This window comes from Trichoderma evansii, assembly GCF_050947405.1.
Source record: "Trichoderma evansii strain SZMC 28006 chromosome Unknown GGI43scaffold_30, whole genome shotgun sequence".
In the NCBI taxonomy this organism is placed as follows: domain Eukaryota; kingdom Fungi; phylum Ascomycota; class Sordariomycetes; order Hypocreales; family Hypocreaceae; genus Trichoderma; species Trichoderma evansii.
This window is the reverse complement of record NW_028145176.1, coordinates 280642-291840: the sequence shown is the minus strand read 5'-3', so window position 1 is coordinate 291840 and position 11199 is coordinate 280642. Positions and strand designations below refer to the sequence as shown.

Genomic DNA, 11199 nt, shown 5'->3' with positions numbered 1-11199 from the left:
TGCGCTGCATTTAGGCATCGACGCCTTTGCCCTCATCCACTATTGGGCATTTGTTTCATCGAATCTGTGGCGTCCGTGATCTCTGTGCCCTATCCTACTGTCTAGTCACCTGTCATTTTCAGAGGCTCGTTTACTTTAATTAATCTATTGGTATATCATCTATCTTCACATACGTCTCCATGTGCAAGAGACTAGTAGCTACTAAGTATATCGTCACGCGTCCAAGGGCTCGTGCTTGGGAGTAGCAGCAGCAGTAGCAGCAGCAGGACCCTGGTGATGGTTAATCATCCACCTCCATCCCTTGATCGTCTTCAAGACGTCACTGGCGTGCTCGTCGCCATGTTTCTGCGCGACCATGCCCAACAGCCACTGCAGCCACGTCGTCCTGCCCCATTGGCCCCTTTGCAGGTCTCGTGTGACTACTTCCGTCACCTGCGCGAGCACCTGCGACGAGACGTTTCTTGTTAGCGCTCGCTGGACGCTTGCGCACCGCTGCAGGCGCCGGAGCACTTGGCGGTCGTTGAGGTGCGAGGCCTCCATATACCACTGGCCCATCTTGTCGAGGAGGGCCATCTTAGCCTGGATCTCGCGGGCGATTTCTTCCGGATCGGCAGCCGCCTTTTGCGAGGTTGCCGCCAGTCGGGGCAGGTTTAGGACATCCCAATGTACCGGCTGTGTGATTTCGGGATCTTTGATGATTCGTTCTAGATATGGAACCCATGCTTCCCACCCCCACGTTGTGATGTGTTCGCCCTGGCCTAGCTGTGATCGGAGGGCTTCGTAAAGTTGTAAGGCGAGTTTATGATCGTCGCATACTGTGGCTATTGTTCGAACGGTGTCGATAGATACGCGAGATATGTGAAGCGATGATAGTGCGCTGATGAGGGCGTCGGTTTGGTCGATGCCCTTGAAGAAGTTGAGAAGCTCTGTCAAGATGCTGGTGGAATGAGGAAGGCTGTGGATTGCGGAAAACAAATCTATCCATCGCCGTGAGAGGGAGCTGTATTTGGTTCGTATAAGCTCAGAGTGAACATTGGGTTCAATGGCTCCTGTTGATTTTAACCGGCCAACAATAAGCTGCCAAAGCTGGAGGTGGCGGAGATCAATCTCGCGGGATGCAGCGAGATCCTGATACGATTGAATAAATTCTTGGTTTGTTGTGGTTGGATTGTAAGCTTTGGCTATTAACCACGAAAATAGCAGTCTTCGGTCTCTCTCTTCGTCTATCTCCCGCTGCGAAGAGAGAGTAGGAATATCGCTATCCAGACCTTGCAACTGTACAGGATGTAGCCTTGAAATTGCTTCTCCAAACAGGGCCGCAGTGGCTATCCAGCGGGTAGAAAGGTTGCTGCTGCTAGCCTGAGCTAACACAAAGGACCGTGTCAAATTGAATATTTGATCTGTAGGGATCTGGATCCTGATCGAGTCCGGCATCAAGCTCAGCATTCGGTTGAAAAGTCTGATATCCTGGTAGCTGCCCTCTGAAGAACAAATAATGGCGGAAAACGTCATCCAAAGCTCCTTCACTGTCGCATCGTCAGAATTTTTCTTCTGGGCAACATCAAGACCAGTCAAAAGGCTGCGTCGAACTCTAGCAATGAGCCAATCTGCCATCCTCGGGTCAGATATTTTTTCTCTTGTGGCTTGGTCAAGGGGCTCCATCGCCAGACGCAGTCCCTCGACAGAAATAAGTGCTTCCTCCATCCTGCGTAAATAATCACGCCGAAACGCTTTCCGTAAACGATCCAACTCCTCGCTGTTTATCGTCTCTAGAGTGGCAATACGGGCTCGTAAAACCACCAATTCTTGCGGTAACTCCGTTGGTATGGGATTGTCGTGATATGGAGGCTCGACTGCTGTTGCTTCTCCCACGGACATGTTCGACATGTTGGAGACAGCTACATCTGCCGGCGGCTGAATGAATGGCTTGTCGCCATCAGATTTCTCTAGCCATGAAATGAGTCCGTCGAAGAGGGCCGAGGGATTAATGGCTTGCTTCTTTCTCTTTCGCTCCTCCACCGTCGTTGGAGGCTCCCACTTCCACTCGCTGGGGATCCAGGCAACGTCAAAGTGCCATAGCGGGGTGTAGGTGGAAGACGAGGGAATGATTCCCGTCATATTGCGCCTGTTTAGCTGGCGACGACGGCTCTCGAGAGGCCCAGAGTGCGAGCTGAGTAGTCGACATGATGCGGGAACGGCGAATTGGCGGTGATAGTGTTCAATGGCCTGGCGAAGCATCGAATCTGTAATCCAAACAGCAGAAGCCCTCTGCGGGATTGCAGGCCGGCATTGCGCCGATGTCCGCACGGGCATTGGTGCGCCGCCGACGAAGATTTCGAGGATGGGTTCGTCAAGATTATCCAGCCATCGCACTGGTACTCGGAAGACGGAAGCGAATCGTATCGGGTCGCGTCGAGGATTGTGCCCGCTTCGTTGCTCAGATTTGTCCCTCTCTCCACAAAATTCGAAGCTCTTTCCAGATTCTGGAGATGGTTGGAGCTAACACGGTATGTCGGGAAAAACTATAATTCCGGCGCATCAAAGGTTCAAAGGTTAGGTACGTAGCACGATGATCCGCTATGGCACGGGGTACAAGCACGAGGTACACAGCACGAGGGGTCAGAGCTCAAAGTAGTCGGTACAAAGATACAAAGAACCCCGTAGCAGGAAGTACACCGAAGCTGTAATTTGTATGGGGCGGTGAATGTACTCCAGACCCCGTGGCTCCGTCTGCGCTCCCTAATATGCACTTGCGCCCTCATTCGAGGCATATCCATCCGAAAGTGACATTGCACCGTAATTCTGGACTCCGCCTCACTCGGAAACGCTGCACCGCGCAAACCCCCGTCGTCCAATCTCGGGGTCCCAAATGAGCTGACGGGGCAGATCCATGCACGACCGATCCATCCTGGTCCCGGGCCACCGCAGGCGATTGTGACGCCGAGGAGCTGCTTGTTAGAGCTCTGGCAGCATCTGCATCTGCAGTCGCTAGTCCCAAAGGCACGCGAACACCCAGCCCGCTTTCGCTTGGCTCTCCCCTGAGCACATGCAAAGAAGGGCTCTCGAACTCTGTCTGCTGTTTCACTGACGTCCTCCCTGAAACCATACTGGAGGCGAGCGCGCAGAAGCAAGACATAGCAGCACGGGGAAACAAGAGACAAAACTGCCCTCGAAACGAACGCAAGGAATCAGACCAAACAAAACAAAACAACACTCAGTTGCTACAGTATACTACGAGCAGGGCGGCGGCGCATACTGTGGCATTTGTTCATTACCCCCCCAACGCATTCCTGTCCTGCCCAGCTTGCTCCGGGCTCCATGGCTCTGAGTGTCCCTTCGTTGTTGCTGTTCAACCTCGAAAGTCGCTTATGAAAATTGCTGATGGAGCCCGTGGTGTACGAAGAAACGCCTCTAGCCGACTACCTCAGAGGTATGTTGAGGTTCTCCAGATTGTCGCTTCTTTCCCCTGAACCGCGCGCGCATGCTGACTGATCTCGTCGTCACTCAAAGATGGAGGTAATATGTCGGAGGCAGAATGGGCTCCCATGGACGGCACTCCCGAATTTCCGTCGTCGATAGCATCCTCGCCTCCTGCGAGCCCGACTCCTTTCGCGCCGACCGGTCGCCCCTTGGTGAAGGCACGATTCCGCAATACCAACAAGCCAGAGCTTGCTGAGGAGCCACAGGCGCAGCCTCTGACGCTGCAGTCGCTTAAGAAAAGCTGCTCTGTATGTTCAAAACCCGCCGTGTTGAACCCCCGGAGCTTGACGCTGTTGCGCCTATACACCGCATGAATCTAATCTGGAGTTGAATCAATCGATAATAGGCCCTCCTCGCCGCTAGCCTCGATAGCGCAGACAACGCCCGGTTCCTCGAACAATTTAGATATACAATCATTGCTTCTCAGCTCCTGAATGGCCATTTATTACTTGGGAACCGACCCCCGGCTCTGAAAACGCCGGGTTCGACCACAAACACCAATGACCAATCTCTCCTCTCGACCGAAGGTATTATAGTATCCGTCGTCGGAGCGCTAGCTCTCGCAGTCTTCCTAAGCTGGGCACTGAGTAGTGCGCCATCGCATGTGACGAAACGACGCCTAATTCTGGTGCTTATTATTGCTGCAGCGGCCGCGCTGGTAGGACAAGTCTTTGTGCGACGACAGTGGCTTCGCTACCGTAGAGAGCAATCCCTGGCTGAAATCAACACATTTATCTCGAATTCGCAGAACTTTGATAGTGCAACTGAGGCCGCGCTCTCTCTCGTACAGGAAGTTGAGCTTGTTTCTCGAGGATACCGAATGTCAGTTTTGCTCCCTGCCCTCTCTACCTGTAGTGGCTTCTGGCTGCGATTGAAGCCGGCATAGATGAGACATACTAACAATTTCTACAGCAGCCTACCCCTTGCGCCAGTTAGCCGAATCGAAGACCGCACCCAAAGCAGAAAATGCGTTCGGCTACGAAAGGCGCTCAAAAACTCGTTTGCCGGCGTTTTGCAGAACTACAATCAGGTGTCTGATGTTGTCAGGGGCTTTGCCGAGCAAATGGAGCTGGAAAAGTACTATGACATGTATGACGTTAGCGATTTCGACATCTCGGATTCGCGCCTGGGATTCAACGAATCTGAATTTGAAGATTCGGAGTCGCTGAGGACACTGAAGATTCTTGCTGCGCGGTTTCATACTACGCGAAAGATGCTTCTCTGCGCTCTGTTGGCGCTGGATGCGAATGGAGAAGCGAAGGATTTACTGCGCTGGACGGCTGCCGTCGAGGCGCTACAAAGCGCTAATGTCTCGACCAAGTCTGTGTTTGAGAGGCTGCAGGGGATACTAAGCGAGGAAGAATGTAAGCCGCCTTTTTTTTTTTTTCTCTTTTTCCGTATCTTTGCATATTTACCTCTGCGACCTTATACTAACGACTTCCAGCATTCCCCTTGCCACCTACTCCATCGCTGCCTCTTACACCAGGCAAGGAACGATGGCGCTCCCAGGTTCGCAAGCTCAATTCCATGTCGACTGGAATTCGAGGCCTACAAGCCAAGCTCCATCTACTGCGCGAAGAATCCGATAGAGCGCTAGACGATTCCAATGACATCTCTGAAATAGGACCCAATCTTATGTCGCAGTACGACTCCATTGGAGTGGATCTCAAAATGCTCATGGCGGCATGGGAAGAGGGCAGAGCCGCTCTGGCCCAAGGTATTGATAGGACCGAGAAGAGGCTTTCATCGATGAGCACGCTACTATCGCCTGCCAGCTCCCTAAGCGGACTTACAACAATAGGCGAGGGAGGTGCAGCAGAGGCTTTCAAGGCTCTCACCGGTGAATCCCCGCCGGCATCAGAGATCAACGATGCTGAAGAGGACCAGGAAATATTTGAAGCGGTAGCCAAGCCGCGACCTCGAAGCATGCTAACGCGAGAAGAGAGAATTGCAAAGGTCAAGGAAGAGAGGGAGCATAGAGCCGCAGCTCGACAGCAGCTGGAGGCTACAAAGGGCATGCTGAGAGAGCTGGAAACAGTAATCAGCCTACGACCTCAAAAGCGAGCCAGTGCTCCACCCGGAGCACGCATCTCTATGTGAGCTCTGATCCACACGTCTCGACGATAATCATTTCCTCAACTTTTTTTTTTGGCCTGTTTTTCATGCAACATTTACAGGCGCACGGCAGCATCACGTCTCTCGCTTAAACATTCATTTCCTTCTTTTTTTGTTGATCTGTCTCTGATTTCCTGATTCATTCTCTCCATCTTTTTCCTTTCGTCATATGGGGTAAGATACGGTACAAAGGCAACGGGGTTTGTGGCGATAGGCTGTTTGTTTTTTTCATCGTCTTTCTTTTTCTCTTGTTCTCTTAGAATCGGTCAAATCGTGGCTTAGTGGCTGGTCTTTGTTTTGTTTTGTGTTTGTCATTTTTGCTTTTCGCGGTTTAGACAAGGCGTATGACACGGGGTATTGCGCAACGCAACTTTTGTATATTACATTGATACTTGGCATGCTTATTATCTGCGGTAACATGCGTGGGCTGTTGGAATCTTGTTTGTTGAAATGCAGCATAGATGGGACGATGGGGCCACCAAATTGAGTGCTGCGGATGCAATGCTATTTAGATGATGCAATTGAATTTCCTATTTCCTGGCTTGTGCTCTTCCTTCACACTTCGCTTCCTTTGGTCTGATGTAAAACAGACATAATAATTACTAAGTAAAGCTTATGCCTGAATTGTACAGGTCAACCTGCTAGCACCTTGGAATTAATCATTCTGTACCTGGTACTCCCTTGCAGGCGTCTCAGGCCTCCCAGGTGCTGGTACCTTTCAGCTCCAGGCACCAGACGCTAAAAAAAGTCCTGCCCCGCGTGTAATTGGCGTCTGTCTCCAGCTAGACGCGTCTCAATTGCCCACAGCTTCGTGTCGTCGTGTTAAGTGCTTTTTTCTGCCTGGCGACCCAGAGCTTCACCCTCCACCAAAAAGACGTGCATCTTTCTTCCTCACCAACAAACTCTGTGATACACACCGTGCAGCGCCAAATCCATTGCCTTTGCACTGCATCCGGATTTCCACAGCCATTCACTCATTTTACCTCTCTTTGTTTCTTTAATCACACACATCTATTCAGTACGTATTGGAAGCGCTGCTGCTTCGTGCATCCCCCTCTTTTCTCTGCCCTCTTGTCCACGCCCAATGCTCTCGTGATCGCGCTTGAAAGAAGAAGACAAGAAGCCTAACATGTGATAGAAATGTTGGAAGCACGGTTGGAACAGGCTAGCATCCTGAAGAAGGTAAATTGACACGATCCCGCGTCTTGCAAGACCTCACTGACGACAGGACGAACCATAGGTTGTCGACGCCATCAAGGACCTCGTCCAGGACTGCAACTTTGACTGCAATGACTCTGGTATTGCTCTGCAGGCCATGGACAACTCGCACGTCGCCCTCGTGTCGATGATGCTCAAGGCCGAAGGCTTCTCTCCCTACCGATGCGACCGCAACATTGCCCTTGGTGTCAACCTGACGTCTCTGACCAAGGTGCTGCGAGCTGCCCAGGGCGAGGACATGTTGACGATCAAGGCCGAGGACGCACCAGATGTTCTGAACCTGGTGTTTGAGAGCAGCGAGAACGACCGCATCAGCGAGTACGACCTCAAGCTCATGGACATTGACCAGGAGCACCTTGGTATCCCCGAGACCGAGTATGCTGCTACTATTTCTATGCCCGCGGCTGAGTTCCGAAGAATTTGCACAGATCTGGCTGCCATGTCAGAGTCAGGTATGTTATATGCACCCAAACCCACTTGCGTGGACAAATATGTATGAGAGTGATTAGACGAAAGCTAATATCGATTTACTTGCAGTCGGTATCGAGGCCTCCAAGGATGGCGTCAAGTTCTCTTGCAACGGTGACATTGGTAACGGCTCAGTCACTCTGCGAAGCCACACCAACATTGACAAGCCCGATCTGAATGTCGACATTGAGCTGACGGAGCCCGTTTCTTTGACTTTCTCTCTTAAGTACCTGGTCAACTTCTGCAAGGCTGCTGCCCTGTCCAACCAGGTCAAGATCTGCCTTTCCAGCGAGGTGCCGCTCTTGGTTGAGTACAACCTCTCTGGCAGCAGCTACCTGCGTTTCTACCTTGCACCAAAGGTCCGTTCAACGTTTACTATACATATTTTTATGCTAAAAGTGTATCATGCTGACATTTGTGACATTTGTATAGATTGGTGATGAGGAGTAAATTTATTCCACTTGAGCCTTACAATTTAGACACCCAACACACACAATCTCCGCATATATCAGGCCGGGCTTTGGGTAGAAAAGACCCAAACCTTCCATCACGGCTGATCGACTACCCACTGATGACAGAGAGAAGAAATGGATATCGAGAATGTTGTTACAGTTATAAGCTTCTTTCTTTGTTTTTCTAACCATGATCTGTAGCAAAGAAGGAAAAGAACAAAAACAAAAATGAATGAGCATATGCCTAGCTTTAGTCTTGCAAGCCAATAATTACCTCCCTGAAATATCTTGACCTTGTCCCGTGCTGGAGAGGTTACTACCATCTCGCTTTTCTTTCTGCTATGGTCCTTTTTAACGCCTAAACTGGGTTTGTGATATTAGACGCTCTTACATATGGCTTAGGCCGGATCGTAGTCTCGGCCGTCGGCGGGGCGTTTTTCCTACCCCATGATAACGTCTCACGCGCCCTGTGCTAGTTCTCAGAGTTGTGCGCTTTTGAGTTTTTTCTCCCTTGCTGTGTTGGATTATCGCCTTAGTAATAGACAAAGTTTCTTGTTTCCTAGACATATCCTAGCGGTGAGTAGCCTGTTGTCTTACCCGCCGATATTTGTGGCTTAAATCTCCCTCCGCTGACGGCGGGACCGCCGCATGGAACCCCAGCCAGCCCAGCTTATTATTCATCAAGCGATTATCATCAGCCGGGTTGAGTTGGCCTGGGCTAGACTATTAGCTTCTCCAAACTTCCGACTCTCTTCTTCCATTCATTTCATATACAACATATCATTATTTTTCTTCTTCTCCTATCTGACATATAACTTTCAAGATAGCCTCCGGACTTCGGCGCTCAATAATCTTAATTTCCTAGAAGGAGAAAAAAAACATGTCTGACTCAGTGGTACTTGCGCCACGAGTATTGGCGGTCGCCAGCCATGTAAGCTGCCCTCAGGAGTTCACAATGAACCTTTTATGAAAATTCATTTCATGAGCTGGGCTAATTAATATTTTCGTAGGTTGTCTCAGGGTATGACTTGGACTTAGAAAGCAAGCGTGAAAACCGCTATTCTATGAGATATCGTTGGACAGTTTGAGTTAACGTGGCATTGCAGCAACGTGGGAAACAAAGTCGCCGTCTTCGTGCTCCAGTCGCTGGGGAATGAAGTTGCCGCTCTGAATACGGTGCAGTTCAGTGAGTATACTGGCCTGAGGGGATAAGAGCATCCTGTGAGACATGGCTGACTCATAATGTTGCGTCTCTCTCACTCTAGGCAATCATACAGGTTACAAGCAATGGACAGGGACGAGAGCCACGGCTCAAGAGATTACCGACCTATACAAGGGCCTGAAGCAATCGTACCTGGATGACTTTGACATGATGCTCTCCGGGTACATCCCCGGCGCGGAGGGAGTCACGGCGGTGGGAAACATCGCCAAGGGACTGAGGGAGAGGTTTCAACACATTCCGGGCAAGTTTTTCTGGGTGTTGGATCCTGTGATGGGAGATAATGGGAAGCTGTATGTGGCGCCGGAAGTTGTGCCCGCATACAAGGCTCTTCTCCCTTATGCAGATTTGATACTGCCAAATCAGTTTGAGGCCGAGTAAGTTTTTATAGTCTCATATTTGATAGAGACGTCATGACCACTGACCCCTTTACTCTACAGACAACTCTCAGATGTTAAGATCGTCGACATGGACAGCCTCACCCAAGCTATCCAGGTGCTGCACGAAAAATTCAACATCCCTCACATCATCATCACCTCCGTCGGCTTCACAACCCCGGACCATCCGCCCTCCCACCTCTCTGTCATCGGATCCACCATGACCTCGGACCGCAAGGCCCGGACCTTCAAGATCACCTTTCCCTCCATCGACTGCTACTTCTGCGGCACGGGTGACATGTTCGGCGCCCTCATTACGAGCCGCATCCGGGAAGCTACCGGCGCTGTGCCTGGCCTGCACGGCCGCGCGAGCTGGGTGAGCGACGACGATGTGCCTGCGACGGAGCTGCCGCTGGCGAGGGCGGCGGAGAAGGTGCTGGCTAGTATGCATGAGGTCTTGGCGAAGACGCGGGATGCAATGCCCGTGGTGATAGAAAGGACGTGGGCGGAGCTGAAGACGGAGGATAGAGATGATAAGGATAAGGCGCATTATGTCCAGTCGAAGGCGGCGGAGCTGCAGCTGGTTACCAACCTGGATAGCTTGCGGAGTCCCAGCAAAAAATTCGCGGCGACGAAAGTTTAGATGGAGATGGAAAAGGCGAATGGGAATTAGACACGGGGGTCAGGCAACGGCGTAGAATCAAATCTTTTGGCTTAGTATTTCATCTTTATAGACTTGAATCGAAAAGCTGTTTATATCTCTTTACGAGTTATTTCATTCCGTACCGATCTGACTCGGTAGTATATTGCATCCCTCTGCATGTCCGTCTATACCTCGCCGCCATTTATTATATCATATCATGTCATTATTTATTTAAAAAAAAAAAAAGAATTTGAATCCTTTAGTTCTTGCCCGTGCTGCCAAATCCACCGGCTCCTCGTACACTCTCCTCCAGCTCCTCGACCTCGACGACCTCGGGGGTCACGATCCTCTCAAGCACCAGCTGAGCAATTCGGTCGGCCTCCTTGATCTCGTAGTCGGTGTCGGAGTGGTTGAAGAGGAGAACCTTGACGGGTCCACGGTAGTCGGCGTCGATGACACCGGCACCGGTATCAATGAAGTGCTTGGAGGCGAGGCCAGAGCGGGGAGCAATTCGGCCGTCTGTTGTGTAATAAGATTGTTGGTTAGCCAATTGGTCCATACAAGACGCATTTTGTTTCTTTCTTTCACTTACAAGTTCCAGCGGGCACGGCAATGCTAATGTCGGTATCGACGAGGACCTTGCCTCTCGCAGGCACAACGGTGTCTCTGGCGGCGTAGACATCGTAGCCAGCGGCGAATGCGCTACCCCGCGTGGGCAGTCTGCCCTGGGGAGTGAGCTTCTTGACTTGCAGGGGGATTGAGGCCTCCATTGTTGTAGTTGTGGTTGTTGATTTGGCGGGTGTTTCTTCTTGAGGTACGGCAGGAGGTGTCACGGAGGAGTCTTGGTCCTTCTCAGCGTCGCCGTCGAGGGGGAGAGTCTTGATGCGCTTGGCGGGAGGGGAGGCTGTGCCGTTGACTTCAGGAGCTGAGGACATGGTTAAAATAAAGAAATGTCAAAAATTTAGAGAAATGATCTAAGAAATGACTGTGGTTGGGTTAATTGTAATTGTGCAAGGTCTGGTGGAAGGGAAGGGAGGATAACTGTTAGGCAGAGAAAGGAGCTGAATAACTGGAACAAGGTTTTGGGCTTTGCTTCTTTTCGGTGGAGTATCGCTTACTTTTGATGGTAACTTGTTAGGCAGGGCGAGTTGTACCAAATCCAATGGATTGTTGAGAAAAAGGAAGTCGGTGTGAGAAAGGTTTGGTCTGTGGTAGCTAACAAGCTGT

At 50.9% G+C, this 11199-nt stretch overlaps 5 protein-coding genes across 5 annotated transcripts; 3 read left to right on the top strand and 2 right to left on the bottom strand.

The window, feature by feature from the left end:
* Positions 1-87: 87 nt before the first annotated feature.
* On the bottom strand, positions 88-2536 carry GGI43DRAFT_262471 (uncharacterized protein). Its single transcript, XM_083201002.1, has one exon. The coding sequence runs from the start codon at positions 2311-2313 to the stop codon at positions 214-216; it is 2100 nt and encodes a 699-aa protein (XP_083055947.1). The 5' UTR covers positions 2314-2536; the 3' UTR covers positions 88-213.
* Positions 2537-3259: 723 nt separating this feature from the next.
* GGI43DRAFT_262473 (Mysoin-binding motif of peroxisomes-domain-containing protein) lies at positions 3260-6164 on the top strand. Its single transcript, XM_083201003.1, has 5 exons — positions 3260-3430; positions 3511-3728; positions 3827-4302; positions 4393-4844; positions 4925-6164. The coding sequence occupies exons 1-5, from the start codon at positions 3382-3384 to the stop codon at positions 5578-5580; spliced, it is 1851 nt and encodes a 616-aa protein (XP_083055946.1). The 5' UTR covers positions 3260-3381; the 3' UTR covers positions 5581-6164.
* A 228-nt stretch (positions 6165-6392) lies between these two features.
* On the top strand, positions 6393-8189 carry GGI43DRAFT_417370 (proliferating cell nuclear antigen). Its single transcript, XM_083207414.1, has 6 exons — positions 6393-6613; positions 6734-6777; positions 6836-7265; positions 7351-7640; positions 7714-8072; positions 8125-8189. Exons 2-5 carry the CDS (start codon positions 6736-6738, stop codon positions 7729-7731), a joined length of 780 nt encoding a protein of 259 aa, XP_083055945.1. The 5' UTR covers positions 6393-6613; positions 6734-6735; the 3' UTR covers positions 7732-8072; positions 8125-8189.
* A 424-nt stretch (positions 8190-8613) lies between these two features.
* On the top strand, positions 8614-10061 carry GGI43DRAFT_431478 (Ribokinase-like protein; the record flags this gene model as incomplete). The annotated part of the gene is made up of 4 exons (XM_083209412.1): positions 8614-8664; positions 8817-8919; positions 8999-9329; positions 9393-10061. 4 exons carry the CDS (start codon positions 8614-8616, stop codon positions 9970-9972), a joined length of 1065 nt encoding a protein of 354 aa, XP_083055944.1. The 3' UTR covers positions 9973-10061.
* Positions 10062-10231: 170 nt separating this feature from the next.
* GGI43DRAFT_388262 (bifunctional dITP/dUTP diphosphatase) lies at positions 10232-10907 on the bottom strand (the record flags this gene model as incomplete). Its single annotated transcript, XM_083204042.1, has 2 exons — positions 10232-10491; positions 10565-10907. The coding sequence occupies 2 exons, from the start codon at positions 10905-10907 to the stop codon at positions 10232-10234; spliced, it is 603 nt and encodes a 200-aa protein (XP_083055943.1).
* Between the last annotated feature and the right edge of the window lie 292 nt (positions 10908-11199).